Below are 18,687 nucleotides of genomic sequence, written 5' to 3' on the forward strand. Positions count from 1 at the left end.
CCAGTGATTACACACTGCCATGAAATGCTCATGACACACAGTTATAGTTTCAAGCTAATAGAAAAAAGGTCTACATATGCACAGCTGATTCCAGTAACTGGTTGGCATAAGAGTCTCTGCATTTAAAATGAAAAAGTTTATTATCATAGGTCTAACTTAAGCGTAATTACCCTCGATTTTACCCATCATCATTAAATACCTCAGTGCTGACTAGCATAATAACTGTTATTCAGTCATAATTTTCTATTGGGCAAGAGGCCGGGTACACCCTGGACAGGTTGTCAATCTGTCACACATAGACAGGCAACCAATCACACCCATGTTCACACCTGTAGTCAGTTTAGACTCATCAACCTAATCCCATGTATGTCTTTGGACTGTGGGAGAAAACCCACAGAGACATAGAGAGATCCACACGGGAAAGTCCACCCCAGACTGGATTTAAACCCAGGACCTTCTTGCTGTGAGGCAACAGGGATAGCCACTGCCTCCTGTCATATAATTTTCCAGTTTAAGACAGAAAAATGTCAAAAATCATTTTTATTTGCCAGGAATTTAGAAACTGTACTTTATGCTCAAATGTGAAGATTTCTTTTGTCCCGTGTGAATGTAAACTGAATACTTTTTTGGGGTTTGAGTTTTGTTTTTACTGAATCAGCATATTAGTTGACTTTTGAAAATAACTGTTATTTTGCTAAATGGGTATGTGTAATTCTAAAACAGAGTTGGTACAGATTACATCCCAAATGGCTACAGGGCAAAAGCAGCTGCAATGAAAACATAGAGGTAAATTGCACATCGCAAATTACAACCTTGAGGCAGCGTTTTCGCTAAATTGTGAGTAAAGTTCTGCCCTTGCGAACATTTCCTTGGGATGTTGCTATATACAGAATGAGAACGTGATCCTACTCATCTTGGCTGTGATGACGAGCATGTATCAGTGAAAGCTAAGAAGGCTGAATGGCATTTCATTCGAGGTCATGGTATAGAGGTGAGAAAAGACAGAGTGAATGGACTTATCTTTGTATTCTGCAGGGTAAAGAGAGATAATAAGATTTAAATGATTATTCTGTGAAGATTCCCAGCCAATTCAAACATCTACCCTGTATAAACAGTGGTTCCCAACACGCCTGTACCATTTCTTGCACTTCCTGAGTGCAAAAAAAACAAGAGATTAACAGAATTGTAGATTTTCATCTAGAGATGTTTTTTTCCATTGCTGATTAACCTAATAATTTTCCAAATCAATCAACTAGGCATTATGTAAAAATCCAAGAGCTCATGGGGGTATCTAGACTGCTTGCCCCTCGTAACCGTGCCTTCTCTCTGCTTCCCTCCGTTCACTTCTCAGCGCCGTCGTTTTACCTGAGAATAGTCAGATTTCAAAGATCGATCATTAATAGACGCTGATGAAGCAACAGTCTGGGAAGTAGGCTTGCTAACACTCAAACAAACATAACCTTGGTTTATACAGCTCCACTTTCATTAATCCCAAACGGAATGCAAATAAATCAGTGGAAAGAGAATTGCAGCAACGCAAGCTTTAGACCAAAAAAAAGACGGATAAGGAATTTGAAGTGAGCACACAGCGTGGAAGACAGATAAGGCAGAAATATAGAGAAAAGCTGGCAAAAACTGCAGGAGAGAGTGGAGCGTGAGGTGAATGAGTGATGTGCCCTGGCGATAACAGAAGGAAACGAGGCCATACTTCACTTCCAAAGTAAGTGGAGGGAAGTTATTAACTTGCACGAGACAGATAACACTGTTACCTTGGACTGTAGATAACGTGGATTACACTTCTTCAGGCCTCGGCCATTTAGTCTCTGTAGTCTCTCCTGGAATAATTTTCTGCTCCCCATCATCATTTTACTCATAGATTGCCTATGACTTATTTCCATTTTTCTCCATAATTATCTTACAAATATCTGCCTATTCATTTATTACTGCACCAAAATTGACTTGGTGGAAAATGTGAAGCCAAGAGGTCAATTTAATACAGAAACTAAATTTTTTTAATCTTAAGCAAGCTATTTCAGTGCTAATAAGTAGCAGATAAAACACAATGTATAATATGCGTAGCCCTTGGAAGACCCCATTTCAATCCTGCAATCCCTTGCAATGACCATTGTGACTACTGAGCTTTGCAAATGGGCAATAGGGGCGTATCCAAGCATGCATTCATGTAACTCTGCACCCATTCTATGCATGGTAACCACCAACTGGGTGGAGTCAGGACACTATGAACAGGAGGCTTTTGCTCATGAACCATTTTCTTGTAATTATCTTGTCTTAGCATGTTGCTCAGTTGCACACCATACAATTGGCCAGCGGAGCAGATATGAACTGAGGCTCCTTTTTAGAGTTTGCAGGAAAATGTGCATAAGCGGTGCAGTCTCAGGGTGAGAACAAATGGCATCAAACATGTAAATATTACAACATAAATATTCAGCGAGGCGAAGGTGATGAAATCTTCTTTACATAACCCCACGAAAGAACTGCGCAGATGTGCTTTTTTTCCCATCTGAATCAACCTGTTCCGTGACCTCAAAATGCACAGCCGCAGTTTTCGTCAGCTCGACTAATAAGAAAAGTTATGAGTACTTGTTCAACCTGTGATGAATCACTCCGCAATGTGGTTTTTTTTCTTCTTTTCATCTGACGTCTTTCTTTCTAAGATGAACACCATCTGCTGTAAGCGCACGCTGTGTTTTGACCCCTTTCATGTCCTTTTGTTACGTTTTACTTTTGTCTATGTGTTTTCTTTGAACTGAAAATACGTTTCAGCACTTCCTTTTGTCATCCAAACAAACAACCAGAATGCAGATAGGAAAATCCTTGTCTGAATCTGGAGCAAATTATCAAAAAATTAAAAGGAAAAAACTAAGAAAAAGATGCTAAATGGGTTTTTTTTATAAATAGTTTATGCAGAAACTGAGGAAAAGCAGCACCTTTAGCTTGTGGTTGTTCTAGATGCATACTGCAAACATACACCCCTATCAGCTATTTTTAGATCATATACTGCTGTTGTGAAAGCTTGAGTATTTATTTACTGTCCTGATGTTGGCTGGCATTAGCGGATGCCATTGCGTTTGCTTCCTGTGCTAATCTACACAGCCGGCCTGTGAAACCAGATTCTCGTTCACTGTTTGAAACTTCACTCGCGCCTTGTGACATCCTCTGTAAGCTGTAGCCTCTTCTCCGGCCAGCAGGCACGAAGTTAAATGATTAAGATTTTATTCAGTAAGCTAATGTGCGTATTTTTATAAACAGCATCCAGTAAATTATGAAAGTCTTCCATATATGCATGCATGTATGCGCACACACATTCGGCAGCATGAGCTGATACATTGCTGAAGGAACACAGCATTGGGTTTCATCCTGAGCAGACTATGATAACAATCTACCGCAGCGCCAACTGTTCCAAATCACGCTATCAGAGCATTACATAAATACTGCAGGGCTCTTTATCTCAGCTCCTTTCATACTTTTACAACAGCACACCTGAAAGACTTGATGAACAGTGTTCAGTTAGTTTCACATCTCATTCTGACCTCTGTTACTCCCTGAGGATCGAGTGGCCAAACCACAGTCCTAACAGCTGCTCTGATCTTTCATGGAAATCAACAAGTGGTGGTGGCGAAGAGGTTCTAGATAATCCAAATGTTCGCTATGGTAAAGTAACTGTATTCCTCTATGTCTCAGTTACAAAAGGCTATAGATGGCAGGAATATTTTGCACGTGCTTCTCTTTTCTTCCAAGTCCTGTTGAAGGTCAAAAAAGGACATAGCAATGAAAGGTTTGGCATTGTTTTCCTGTAAAACCCTTCTGTAACATATTTTAGTGGACCTATAGACTGTATGTATAAGACGGAGACAGTCTTGATGTTTTGAAAATGTATGTGATGAGCAAGGGCTGGATCTGACAGCAATCTAAAAGTGAGTGATGCTACAAACTCCTAAGGTAGCAACTTGCCAGTCACAAGGTAGTTCAGCCCCAGTGGATACTTTTTACTCTAATGAGAAAGATAGTTTACAGAATAAAAATTTACATAATGAATTCCACTGGACATGCATTTCAGACTATAATGGATATTCGGGCCATAAACTCAACAGCATAATGTGTACTAGGGTCATAAATTCAGAGAACAAAATAAGCTATAAGCTTCTCTATAATGGGGATTTCTTTTTTCAATTAGAAGAGTTGCCTCCTGCTGGGTATTAGAAAGAATGCAGGTTTAAGGCTCTACCACAGTGGTTTCACTTTTCAGACTAATCGTTGATACACATCCTATGAGAGGTCCCATATTCAGCATAGTCAGACAGAGAATCAAACTGTGTGGCAATGAGAAAAACAATGAGCAAGTCAAAATGACTAAGATATGACTAAGATGTCATAAACGTTTATGATTATGATGTCTCTAGAGTACTTGGTGGATTTATTGTTTTTTAGATGCTCTCACGAGTTGTCAAATCCTAGATCATTTAGAGACATGAGTTGACTTTAAGTGGTTCTGATTGCCTTTCCTAATTTATCTTTTAGCACCCACTGGATTTACTACTTTACAGTGAAAATACTGTGTTCTGAAGGTGCGTCAACCGAACTTCTAGAGGACCCTGCACTGAGAGGTTCACAGCAGTAAGCTGTTCAGTGGCTTCTTAATAGCTTCACTTGTAATCAGTGCTAATTTTGTTAAACAATAATTTTCATCACAGTTTTATTAATGACAATTTTTTTTCTGATGAAAGCAAGACGATAACCAAATAAAAGCTAATGCACAAGTAAAAAAAAAACTATGATGAAAGGTATTAACACTTTCATCAACGAGCAAAAACGAGAGGCATGCTGGAGGGACGAGATCCAATCGGAACTAATTAAATTGTGTAGAAAGGTGGGACGTGTTTGGAAGTGATCCAATCAGAAGTGATCTCCTTCTATAGTAAGGTTAGATGAGCACATTTAATCTGTCCCCAGGAAATGGTACAACTATTTACCGTACTCCCTGTTTCTAATGAAAACACGACAAAATGTTAACGCTTTGGAAGAAGAGAGGGGTGGACATATGGTCACATTTCACACAAAGCAGGTCTCACAGGTAAAAAAAAAAAAACTGTTTACACTCTATATTTTGGTCAACTGAATCAACTTTAGATTTAGTCTATTGTAATCTTATGATATTTTAGCCTAACAAAACGAAATAAATTCAGATGCTTAAATTATGAATAAAACTAAATGGCATTTTAGTAAAAAAAAACAAACTATGACTAAAACAACCTCAAAGTCGGTTGTCAAGATTAATGCTGCTTGTAATTATATTAACTTCCCAAACAAAAACCTGATCTATGCTATGAAATTTTTAAAGGTCTTTTCCTAGTTTGAGGATCTCATCAGTATATTTGATGTCTCTGGCAAGACAAAAACCTTGACTTACTAATTATTAAGTAAGTCAATGTTCTCACGCATGTAACTCAAAATGAAGTCAATAATGAATTACCTCTGAATATTTTTCTTTTTAATTAATATCTCCATTTCAGATCAAGTGGAAAACTAATTTCAGCTGTGTTCAACTCCTATGCTTACCAAACCAAAATCCACTTCTAGACAGAAAAAACAGTGTTATAAGAGTGATTAATGGAATGAAATTGAGTCTGGACTCTTAATTACTTTTATATCAGGAGCAATATAAGATCAAAGTAAGACACGGCAGTACCAGCTTAACACTTACTGATTGCTCTTATTCAAAAGCTTTAAAGTGTGGCAGATTTTTTTTTTTTTTTTTTTTTTGCTTGCATATCTGATTCACCACCTAACCGTAAGACTCTGCACTGTGTAGTTTTTCAAAACCACCTCTTTTGGGGTCCCACTTTGAAGTCTGGAAACATGCAAGTTCACCTATGACGCCATAACATTCCTCAGGTCTCTGTGGTAATGTTTTGGAGCAAAAAACCTGGACCCTCAATGCACCCAGTATCACAAAGTGCACATTACCTGGCAACCATTTAAATGCAGTCTTGCAATCCTGGCACCGACCCCTTTGGTCAGGGAATGAACATGCAATCACCCTCTGTGGCAGTCCACCGAACGAGACCTACTTGACTCCCATCGCAGGATCAATCAACTCATGTCAGGGTTCAAGAGCGCGATGTGTCACTCTCAATAGCTTCTCTTCAGACTGAGCCATAGATCAAGGTCATGTATGAGATTGATCATGATTGATCTGCCTGCATATTCTTGCCATGAGTAATAGTGGCAATACAACAGCAGATAGGCCTCATTTAAAAGCGGGGGGAGGGAGGAGCAATAAAAGCATCGGGAGGTCAACTCCTTTTTAGGCTTGTGGCTAAATTCGAGTCAGCAGCACAGGTTGCTGATTAGGGCAGAGGGCACCAGCTAAATTCTTGAGCCATTCAGAGAGGACAGGCTCCAGTGGTCAGGAAACAGCCATGACTATTGTAAGCTGCTATGGGACGCAGGGTAAATATTTAGCTTGGAGAAGGAGGGGTAATAAATTTTGAGAGCTTTAACCCAATTGCAAAAAGCATGCTGCTGTGAGCAGCACAGGGGTGGGATGATGGGTGACTGGAGCAGAGAAGGGAGTCTATACAAAGTGGGTTCATAGAAGCAAAGACTTACAATAGGAAAGCCGTTAGAGCCGGAAACAAAAATCATACAAACTACACTGTATTTGATTACGAAGCCGGTTGTTGGATTAATTAACATGACGACTACTTCCCATTTCCCTAATCTGGATAAGCCTTTATGCCCAATCAGTCTGTTCCAACTCACTCACTACAGCTTAATATTACTATTTCTGTTCTCACACAAAATAACAAAAGCATTCAACCCTGACCACAGATAGAGCTGAACAGATGAAAGGATATGAAGTGGAACAAAAGAATTAGAGAAGAAATGTACTGAAAAATAACTTGTTATTCTTCAGATAGTTAAAATTAGACTTATACCGACAAATAGTCAAAAACTGTCCTTAAACTGGCTTCTATTAAGCAGTGTATATGTTTAATAGAAGCATAATGAATAATCCTTATTCAATTTTATGTTCAATCCTAAAACGTAAGTTTTCAGCGTTTAAGGACTCTCTGATGACAAAAAAATCAACCTATAATCTCCCAGAATGCAATGATGCCTGCTAAATTGATTGCTGTAGGTCCACTAAACTCTTTTTCCCTTTCTCATCTTTCCATCCGTTCATGGAGGTAAATGTTTTGTGTGACTAATGAGAAGAACAATAAACCGTCAGATATGCCTTGTCGCCAATAAACAGGAAACAGCAGCATTTGGAGCCCAGACACTGACATCACATCACTGGGACAGTCATGAAGGAGAAAAGATGAAGCAAATTAGTAAGAAGACAATGAAGAATGTGTTACGGAGTAACGATCAGTGAAAAAAACTCTTGAGTCACCCAAAAGATCCGATGGACGTCATGCTTTCTCAACCCTGAATGGAAGTCATTTTTATCAACAGTGTTGATTTGTCAAATAACTCAAATGAAAAGAGCCAAATAAGTGAGTGCGCTGCTTGCCAGAAGCCAAGATCAACTATTACCTCAACGATGTGAATCTTGAGGAAAGGAATGTACACTTTGATCACTTAATTTCCTAATTACCTAATTAAATGGAAAATGTGCAGGGGGAAATTGTGATTGGGCCTCCCAGCAACTTTCATGTAACTCAATCATTAACCATCAGTTAATTCTGTTACGTAAGTTGCTCTTTCAAGCCATGCAAGGGGAGTGGCTCTAGGGGGGTCATAACATGTGCTGACTTTTCCCCCAGTATCAACATCAGATCAAATATCAGATCAAATTTTATCACATCAATACTTCAGACTGGGCTACTTCCAGTTTAGACAAAAGCATTTTAAATTCTTTGGGCTTAGCGATTTGCTGACCTCTCTGGCCTGTGACCTGAGTCTCATGACTCTGTACCTGAGCCCATAACAAAACAGACGTCCAATGTTTACAATCCACTGCACATTACCGGCGGTTGGTATGCGTTTGTGTTTTAAAACTCACACTGAGGTTTCTGTCCCAGATCTGGATGGAGCCATCTTGGCAGCCCGCTGCGATGAGCTTTCCGTCGCGGCTGTAGGTGCAGCATGTGGGGATGACCTTCTTACCCTGGAAGGAGCGAGGCTTGAACACAGACTTGTGCTTCTTCTCTGAATTCAGATCCCATGTGCGTACAGTGCTGTGAACAGACAGATAATTTAATTTATCCTAACCCGGTTGCCATGAATCACTCAAAAAACGTCCGTCTCTCAAAACATATTTGGTCTTTAATACCTGCATCCACCATAATAAATCAGAATCGTGGCGATACAGTGTCCCCTGTCATTTCATGAAACTTTAGGTCAGGCAACTCAGTGGCGCAGGGTGAGAAGTTTTGCAAAGAGCACAACAGTAGATCAGTCTGACAGGTATGTCTGAAGCGTCCATGAAATCCTGATTCTCTTTCCTACATCTGTTGAACACATTACACAACCTGGAGCCCTGAGAGCGGGAGTTTGAATGCAGACTCGTCGTAAAATACAAATGAGAGATTTCATTCCAAAACATCATAAAATGAAAGTAAAACAATAAGCCCTCATGGATACAGGTCAGTCTGTGTAACACTTTGCAGTTCTTTGTTGGAACGAAACCAAAAATGGGTTTGAAACTTTCTGCGAAGGCACTGTTAATGCTGTACGATATATTCATGTTTTGGAGCTACATATGCTGTCATAAAGAGGATCTACTTATTTATTGATTTATCCACTAAAACTGCATTATGACAAATGTTGCTAGCTTAAAATTCAAAATGAGCATTCATCTAAAAAAATTCAACAAAAATGCAATTTTAATACTTAAATTTTTTTCATACATCGCAAATAAATATAGAGTTTAAATGATGCTTTTATTTGCCTGTTTCCTTTATCTAGCTCTGTATCATTTCAGACTGATAAAGTAAAGACGGCAAAAAAATGATAACAGCACTAACTCAGGTGCCCACCAGTGATGAGACAGACTTCACCTCCCACATTTATTTATTGGAAGGGTGTTAGTACACATCGACATGCCTAGCCAGCACCTCACATGCTCCCACCAACATTCGTGACAGACACGGTTCATCCAAATGTGTCTGTGAACCCACTGCCTGCTTTAGTGGGTATCTTGACCTCTGGGTCACGGGGTCAGCAGAGGAGTATAAACATACAGGCAGGGCTGCTACTAACAGCCAGGGAAGGATTCCACTGTGGCCAGCTACAAAATCACAGACACACACACTCAACTGTGTTTGGATAAGTCTAACAATGTGATACAAATGCCAGCTGAAGACATATGGTTTGAGTGAAAACCTGCAAGGGTCAAATAAAACTCTGATGCATAGTTTTGTTTAAATCCACATAACACGAAAGCTGTTAAATCACAGAAAAGAAAAAATTCTGCTGGGAAAAAAGTGCAAAGGCCACGCGTATAAAATCATAGTTTCCAGTACAAACCGAAGGCTTCTGCACTGTACAGTAAGCTGTTTACACAGCAGATTTCCATGTGTATGTGTGTGAGTGAGGGATAAAGAGTGATAGCCACAAACTCAGTGACATATTGGTCCACCTGCTGCCTCACACAGATATCTCAATTCTGTTTACAGGAGACTGTGGGCGAGTGTCAAGCCAACAAAGACAACATGACCTTTCATGTACCACACAAAACCTGGAATGGTATTTATCGTAAGAAACTCTTTCCAAAACACGGCATTGCTGGCTGTCAGAGGGATAGAGCAGAGACGTTGGAGCCCACCAGTGCTGAGCAGAGCGCAAGTGATGAGGAAAGACTGCACACAGTCACTTGTCGGGAGTAAGATGCTTGTGGGAAACTGTGGGCTATCTAAAGGGGTTCATTTTAGTTTTAAAATTATTCTATCCGCCATTAAAGGACCAAAACTTAAAATAATTTTAGTTAACATCAGTCTTAAGTTTGATTTCTTTATTTTTATTTTTTGGAGGATTGGGGGAGGGGGATAACAGGTATATATTAAAAAAATGATACACAGCATGAACAAAAAAACATTAGCAGGTAATAACATTGTCATTGCCTTTTTCTCAAAGGCCTGTTTTCCCTTCAATCAGCAGCCCCCTTTTCTTGCACAAACGCTTCACAGACAGAGGGGTGAATGCAATAAAATGAGACCCATTCAACCTCAGTCATGCATGTGCACTTTACGAGGTAGCACAGTCGTTGACACATCAACTGAGGAGTGACAGCTCCCCAGGCCCCAGGTTTTATCTGTACATCAGGTTATAGGCCCAGTGGGGGTGACGGCTGCTAGGATCACCTTTCCAGATTACGGGATAAAGAAAAGAGACGGAAAAGAAGAGCGTTCGTCTTGTATAAGGTTGTTTATTGGTCGAATTCCAGTGATAGGCTGAATTGCCTGTTTCCTGGTTGACTGACTAACTGGGGCTCTGTTATGAGAAAGGAGGATTAGGAGGGAAGATGCTCCATCTTCCATCACAGCTAAAGAAGATAACAGAGGGATTTAGGAGGAGGCATGCACACAATTGTACCCAAGCAATGAATCAAAAGAAGGAAGATAGTGGCCTTAGCACAGATGGGCTGTGGGCACAGTGAGAGACTCATTCACAAAACTTCACAACATTTTCACAACATTGTTTCTGCTCACTAGCAAGGCAGGTGAGACCATACACTACAGGCAAAATGCCTAGAAAAATATCTCTTGAGCTTGAGTCAAGGCAGGCTTTCAGATCTAATCAAGCAAAGGTGTGATAAGTTGCGGCCCCATATTCAGTTCGCTGACAAAAGAAACAAACACTATTTCACAGCTCTCACAGTAAAAAACTAGAGGCTACTGTCAGTCAAAAACTCAGCCATGGCTCTAAATTGAACAAAAAAGATTAATGCACTCCTTAAAGCTATGGTATGTGCATTCGTGGGCAGAATATGGAACACTTGCAATGTAAGGTGGGGAACAGTTGGAGATGTGCTGGACTGTGGATGAACCCGTCCAGTTCAGTGAATCGCCCCAACATGCTCACCCACACTTCGAGGAGTCATTCCTCATATGTCATCCATTTAACTCTCCTTTCCTTTCAAATTGAAAGTAAACCATTACTAAGGGCACTGAAAAGCAACTAACTTGCTAATTCGACAAGATCCGAGTGCTAGAAATGATCAATTAGCGCTCACAGCAGACAAAAGCAGAGAGAGTGAGAGACAGAAGTACGGCCTCACACAAAGCCAAACCAAAAGTACCATTCTCGCAAAACAAGATGAATTACTACCACAATTTATCCATGCGTTAAATCACAAATCTGCTTTGTGTGACTTTGTGTTTGTCAATGCTCTCTAGTATGACACATTTCAAATCAAATGTTTAGTTTGAGCACATGACAAAGACAAACAATTTGTCAGCAGTAAAAGGCCCTGCCATGTTGTCCTCTGGGTCTCCTTGTATACAGCTACACATCCAAGTCCAGCTGCAGCCCTGACACCAGGCCAGCACGAAGGGAATCCCTGGCATTCAAAACTCCTGGAAACATTCCTCAAATTGTGTGTATTTGTGTGTAAACATGCTCAAGTGTGCTTCAAGACTCGACAGAAGTAACATGTGGGCCCAATTAGAACGTCGCCATTTGTCCTGTCCTCTGGTTGAAATTTCCGTCGCAAAAAAAAGGAACATAACATGGATTTTTAACATTCTCCTAGGCACTATAAAACTATGTACGTAAAGCCAAGAATCACCAGTGTGCTATCCTTCAAAACAACAACACAAATCTTTCCACAGTGTTATACTTGGTAAACTGTTTTATGCACTGTGGTTAGTTAAGTGTTAAAGATTTGGTGCATTAGAAGTTAAAAAAAAGAAGCTCCTAATATACACCAAGTCACAGCTATATTTTAACTTTTTTACTACTTCAAGTTCAGCCCTGCCAAAGAAATACTTCCACTGAGAGTTAACCCAGCAAGTATTGCTTTCACTTTCTTGGAAATAAAATCCGTGGCTTTCAAGCATTCACCAAAGATTCAGATTCAGTTAAAGTGGCTTCATACTCGTGCTGTTTGTTCCTTAGGATCAAACATGAATACTGTTGGAAAACACTGTTCCATTTTACAACTGCACGCTCTCAAACACAATGACAGAAGAATGTGAAATGTTGACACACTCACACCGCAACACTTTTCACTGACTGACTCGATTCGCACAGTTCTACTGAAGCCCCATGCAACCCACAGTTTCTGAGAACACCCTGCTGCTACATTATCAGTGCTTCCCTCTCATCCACTTCCTCCCAGGAGGGGGAAAAAAAGTATGGGTTAATGAAATCATTCAAGGCGCTGGGAGGTAGCCCTTAATGAATGAGATTCCACACTACTGGGGGATCTTTAATTAAGAAGCTGGGCGGTCCAGTGATCATGCTTAATAACCTATTCAAATAAACACAACAAAGAGCCTCTAACTAGGCAGAAAGACCTGGAAAAGCCTGGATGTTGGTCTAATATTGAAGCAGACAGACAGTAGCTGACAGCCTCTGGTACTACTGGCCAACTGCTGGCCCATTCTCAAGACATCCACTGACTACCGCCTGGCCCCTGTGCAGAATCCATACTTATTCACTAAAGTGAATGGAGTGGATGGTGAGACAAAGAAAAGGAGGAACACTGTCCTTAATAACTGAAGCATTAATAATCCATGCTGAATAGCATAGTTGTCTGTAAGGTTTCAGTGATGGTACTGTGTGTTTCACACCTTCATGGCAACAGAACAGTCTCATTAATGTAAAAAGATATACAAACAGTAAGATCCTCGACATACCATCTGTGATGTCGTAAATCACTTACTGAGTAAACCCACATAAATTAAAAGTGAGCAAACGAAAGGAACTAATATGAACCTTCCAAATTATTATAGCCTAAGTCAAGCAAAAACCCCACAAATATATATTATTAATATTTAACATTGTGGTGGCAACTGTAGTTTAAGCAACATATCACACATATCGCAATTTTAATCATTCTTCTGCAAACCTTGTGTGCAGAAGCAATGCTTAAAGTTATCTGTTTAGGACTTGTTTAAACCTCAGCAGTAACATCCAGTTGGCTCTGAAGCAACAAAAAGGGATATTTGATTGAAAACATTGTAGGTTCGGGGGACAGTGTGTCCACCAATAAAGTGAAATTCTGCACCAAGTTGCAAAGCACATTACCAACACAATCAAGTGCATGCACAACATGGGAAAATCTAACCAGGAACAACCTCCTCCACCTGTAAATCAACATAGCCAGCCCCCCCCCCCCCCCCCCCCCCTTCCCTCTTTTCTCTCTTTGCCACATCTCTGAGACTCAGCTTGCCACGCCGACTGGGTCTGCTGCTGTGAACCTCTCCCGCATGCAGCCCCTCTGCCTATGAATGGCTCCCTGTGCGCTCCTCTCCGCTGTTCTCCTGTTAGCTGGCCAGGAGCAACACCCAATGCTAACGTGCCAGGGGAGGATTTCCAGAGCCTCAATGAGAGCTAATTAAACCAACCTCCACATCTGGGGGAGCAGTAACACTGGTAAACACTGGGCTGCGGGCTGCCCGCAAAGCCGGGCCCTTGTTTCTCCTTAATGATGATAGCCCTAGGTTTCTCTACTGCTGTCTGTCACACTCGCTTAGACTCATCACTGTGCTGTAGCTTAGTCATACTCTTTGCCTTACAAATGTTCCCGCACACCTATACACAGGACAAAGAATTACAGCTTCTACAGGTTTAGTGCTGATTTAAGGATGTCGCTGACTGCTAAAACTCTGCGGTCTGAAGCAAACAATATAAATATCTGTGTATGACAGCGGTTGATCTGGTCTAAATCACTGCATACAAATAAAGGGCTCCATTTGGACAACATCCAGTATAAATATGCCATGTGCAAACACACAGCTATGAGGCCACGCTGCAATCTTCAGAGGCATAGTCTGGATTAGAGGACTCCCTGCTGGTGACGGAGGGGATGAGAGCGAAGAAAAGTCTGTTCGGTGAGAGCATTACTTTGAAAATCCGACAGTACGAATTACTAAATATAATGCTGGACATAAATTTTGTAACAAAGAGGTGTGGCCTAAGTATGATGGGTGTCACTGTGCTATCAGCAATGCTCTGAAGATGAGAAAGGGTATTTCTCACTGACTGCATACTCTTCAATTTCCTGGGGGACTTTCTCAATGATTTTTACTATAAATGGCGCATGCTGGTTGGTAAAACAGAGACTCCTTGGTATGCCTGCACATGAAGTGTACAGGAAAGTAACCGTTTCTCCAGAAAATCTTTTAGACAGTTATTGTTTAGAAAGACCAGATGCTTGTTTTCATTTAAAGAGATAAAAATCAGCCAAGATTAAAACTCACTATACAAAATACACATGCTTGGTGAGTCACAAAGAGATTAGGCCCATCTAAAAGCCATTTCTGTTTTCTCCTCCCTTAAAATCAAGACAGCTCACTGTGAAGCTTAACAACTGGATCCACAACATGTGAAATGTAACAGCGCGAGAAAGACAACGGGGGCGTGGAGGCTTCTGCCTGTAACTCACAGCTTACAATGCTTGGTTAAAACTTACCCATCATTGGAGCAGGTCATGAACTCTTCTTTAATCTTGGGGTGCCAGCACCCGCAATTAAGCATAGCTGTGTGGCCCTGAAGAAAAAAAAAAAAGCATAAAGTGAAAATAAACAAAACGCACACTTTTAACAAGCACTAAAATGACCCAATATCCTGTGGCTGGCTTCCAGCGACTTTATTTATTTTGGATCCAGTGTGCAGCAGATATTGAGAGTTTCCTTTTCTTCACAGCAGTTTTTAAACAGTTGATATTCAAGGGCAAGCCACAGAAATAGTAGCTAGCATGTGCTGTTAGAAACTTGAAAGGGGATTAAGACATATTTCGTAATCTTGCGCACAAATAAAGAGTAAAGACAGCTGTTGTTTTTCCATTTTGGCAAAACTTGCAACACAAAAGGTCACCAGATAATTAATCTGATGATGAATTTTCCAGTACTGTGTATTGCAAATGTGAGCCCTTTATCCATATCCTTAATTAGGTTACACTGTAATACATTGACTTTACATTACATTGACTTTCGGATTTCCTCGACATAGGCATCACTTTACAACTGTGCTAGTGAACCCAGAGGCCCTGGAGCTGGCTGTGTTACAGTTTAAAACAGTGAGCTCTTTGCTCTTTGTAACTTCTACACATTTCCTCTGCTGGAGAGTCATGTGGAGAATTACTCATAACAAATAACTTCAAAGCAGTATAACCCAGAGAGAGGCCTCCCTGGCTGCCAGGTCAGAGTGGAACACTTCAGTGTGCTGCGAAGGGGCTTCAGACAAGACATACTGCTATTTGACAGGACGCTCAAGAAAGCAGAGCCTTGCATGAGCAGAAGCTGACCAAATGGCATTGGTATGTGTGGATCAGGAAGAGGGCCTGCCTGCTCACTGTCAAATACTTTGACAACACACCATATTAATAACTGATTAAGAATAATTGCATACGACCTGCTGTTTTATGACTAAAAAGAACTACAAATTGCTACGCTGTTAAATTTTATGGTAAAATATGCACTCGCTATATGATCAGGAAAGTACAAATGGTCTGTGAAGCCCCACACAAATTCCCTCCTCTGTGCAATAACAGAAACCTTCAAAAGAGCTTTGCATGAGCGTGAAAAAGGCACTAGCTTCCTTAAAAAAATCTGATTCATCCTTCTCCAAGTGTTCAGCATGAAAGCATAATGCATCACTGAAAATGTCTTTTAAAAAAAAAAAAAAATTTGTGCAACTGTCATCCCAGAATTCAAAGAAAACTTTTCATGCAAAGGAAAAAAAAAAATCGGCTTTTTCACTGGGTTTAACGAGATACCTTAATGTCATGCAAGAAGCTCTCACCTGCAAGGCGTAGGGTCTGTGGTTGCTCAAGTATGGGGAAGGTAATATTTTCAAGCACCTAACTGGAGAACTTACCACTGGCATTGAGATTTAGGACAATAATCACAAACTCATCTATGTTACCTAAAGCATATGGATCACATGTATTGATTCTTTCGAAACCCAAACCAAACCAGAACTGGATTAAACTGGATAAACGGCAGGGCACTGCTTGCTTGCATGGAATCCAGTTGCCATGTCAATGAACGCATCTCTTGGGACTTTAAGGTTTCTCCTTAAATCAGAAAAAAAATGCAATTCTTTTAATTTAATGAAACATTTTTTCCCAATTCTGGTGTATTCATCAGAAAACAATGGAAAATTATTCTTCTCAAGTGAATGCATTATGCTTCTCAGGTTTACAACAACAACTTGCCCAAAGACTAAAAAACAGCAGATATCGATAACAAAAGTAAGCGCAAAGAATTATAATGACAAACAGACAAGAACGGATGGGCAAGCCCAGTTTTTTATTATCACAATTTCCTCTAGGCCAGAAAAGTGTCTGTGTTAGCGTTTAAGTTTGGGAATACTGAAAGCATAAGAAGAATAGCTTATGCAAAAATTGGAACTAGTACGAAAATTATTTTCACCTGCTGATGGAAATTTGTCTTGTCTATAGTATTTATTCATTTATTCAGAGAAGTATCACTGACAGCAATACATATTCAGGGAGACAGAAGCAATACCATGTGATCATACTGCATGTACATACAGTGCAGGCCTGCGTGTGACAAATCTCTGCACACAGTGGGGTTAGTTAGGAAGGAAATTAGTTTTTGTCAACAGAGACAGAATAACTTAATTATCACATAAGACACAGCTAATCGACTGGGACACCGTCACCCGTCCAAAACGCATTTTCACTGAACCAAACTCCCCCATCAGTGCCAGATGTGACCGTGCAGGACAAGAATGTAGGACATCAAGGAAAACACTACTTGCGATCAATGGGCCTTCACTTCAAGTAATTCATATGGGTGGTATAAACCATGTCTAAATGCAGTGCAGCAGGCACAGATGCTCATTGCCTACCAATATGGCCTTTCTTAAACACAATAAAATCCAAACATGGACACTCAATTAGGATCCTTCTTTGTAGATTCAGGTATATGCAAGAAATGAACCGCGACAGTCCCGAAAGCATGTGTTCCTCTCTTCCTGAGTGCCGCTGGCTTCTCACACAGCACACACATCGTTATCCCCACATACAAGAACAAAACCAACTACACATTGCTACCATTATGCACTGGCAGGGTCAACCCACAGCGCAGAAGAACAGATCATCCGCTGCATGTTTGGAATTAGCAATGAATCCTGGGTAGGCCGCAGTTGCTATAGAAATGAAAACACGAATACCTTCAACATTCTAGAGTATTACAACTTGTACCATATTTTTTAATAAGATTTTGCTATGACTAGCTGTGATTTTACTCTCCGAGATAAATGCTGAAATCTCAGAGTACTTCGGCATCACATAAAGTTGGAATGGGTAGAAAATATGGGCTGTTAGATGATCAGACACATCTGCAGTATTACAATCTTGCTTCAAAGAGAAAACCAAGGGGGCAGTGAAATGATAGCAAAATGTTTCGTAAACATCTATAATAATAACCAGACTGACTTATTGTGCATGCTTACAAATGCGATAAAACAACTGACAGGGAGTTGTTTTTCTTCATTATCGGGGTGTGATGAAGACTTTTTAGTCAATACATGTAGGTCGCTTTTTCCTTGCTCCAACTATTTTATAATTTTATCATGTCTATTAAATATTTTTATAATTCTAACCAAGAGAGTGCCTTAGGAAATCTCTTGGTTAGACTTGCACTTATTGATGAGCACCTGTTTTATGTCATTTACAGAGCCACGCAGCACTTTCTTTTTATTTATTTTTTCTGAAGAACCCATTTTTCAGGACTCAGATTAAAGCAGATGTGAAAACTGTAACAATGGAGTAACTTTTTGGCATAACGTGTGGCGTTCGACTGCAGTGAGCAATTATTACTGACATTTCTAGTAAACTCGTGTGTTCTTGGCTTCATTGCCACTTGTCTGATCCTCTTAGAGCGCATTGTTATTGTTTCGTTAGATTTTATTGTAGAAACTGACAGTCAGCAGTTTGGCATACCTTTGTGTTAGCCATATCCACAATGTACTGGTCTCCTTTCACACACTCCATGACACTGAAGCCGTCACGGTCCAACACCTTGGCCTGTGCATTGCCCGAAACCACCAGCATGACATCACCAGTGATGCTGTACTGCAGGGCCTTGATCTGATGGCTGAGGGGACACAAAAACAGCACAACAAAGACTGCTTCACTAAAACATTCTTATATAAGAAGCTTTTAATTCTTCACTTTTTCAGGCACAAATAAACACCAGATACTTGCAGCTATATGAACAAAACATCCCAACATCTAATGTACACCTGATTATTTGTATGACTGGCCTACGACAATAAACAAAGACACCCAACTAATATAATGTTTTTAAAGCATAAAAAACAAAGCTTTTTACAGAGAAAATTGTCCACTGATAAAACTGATGTTTTAAAAATAGGGGCAGGGTGCTGACATTGCAAGGTTAATGTGCAAATGCTTATTAGTCTGGAACCTCTCAGTTCTGCTTGGTGCATTATCAAAGGGCGAACCCTACAAACAGTTAGAGCAAAGCAAAGCGAGAGGTAGCAATCAGCACTGGAAAA

The 18,687-nt window shown here is 40.3% G+C and overlaps 1 protein-coding gene across 2 annotated transcripts in view; it reads right to left on the reverse strand.

The window, feature by feature from the left end:
- wdr70 (WD repeat domain 70) overlaps positions 1 to 18,687 on the reverse strand; it is a 45,267-nt gene that overhangs the window by 21,144 nt on the left and 5,436 nt on the right. For both annotated transcript variants that reach the window (XM_019361097.2, XM_005470308.4), the window contains exons 8-10: positions 18,110 to 18,263; positions 14,609 to 14,685; positions 8,033 to 8,207 (exon numbers count right to left, since the gene is read on the reverse strand). In XM_019361097.2, the coding sequence (XP_019216642.1) occupies positions 8,033 to 8,207; positions 14,609 to 14,685; positions 18,110 to 18,263 (406 nt within the window). The remainder of the gene's footprint in view (positions 1 to 8,032; positions 8,208 to 14,608; positions 14,686 to 18,109; positions 18,264 to 18,687) is intronic.

Source organism: Oreochromis niloticus, linkage group LG7 (genome assembly GCF_001858045.2).
Source record: "Oreochromis niloticus isolate F11D_XX linkage group LG7, O_niloticus_UMD_NMBU, whole genome shotgun sequence".
Lineage (NCBI taxonomy): Eukaryota > Metazoa > Chordata > Actinopteri > Cichliformes > Cichlidae > Oreochromis > Oreochromis niloticus.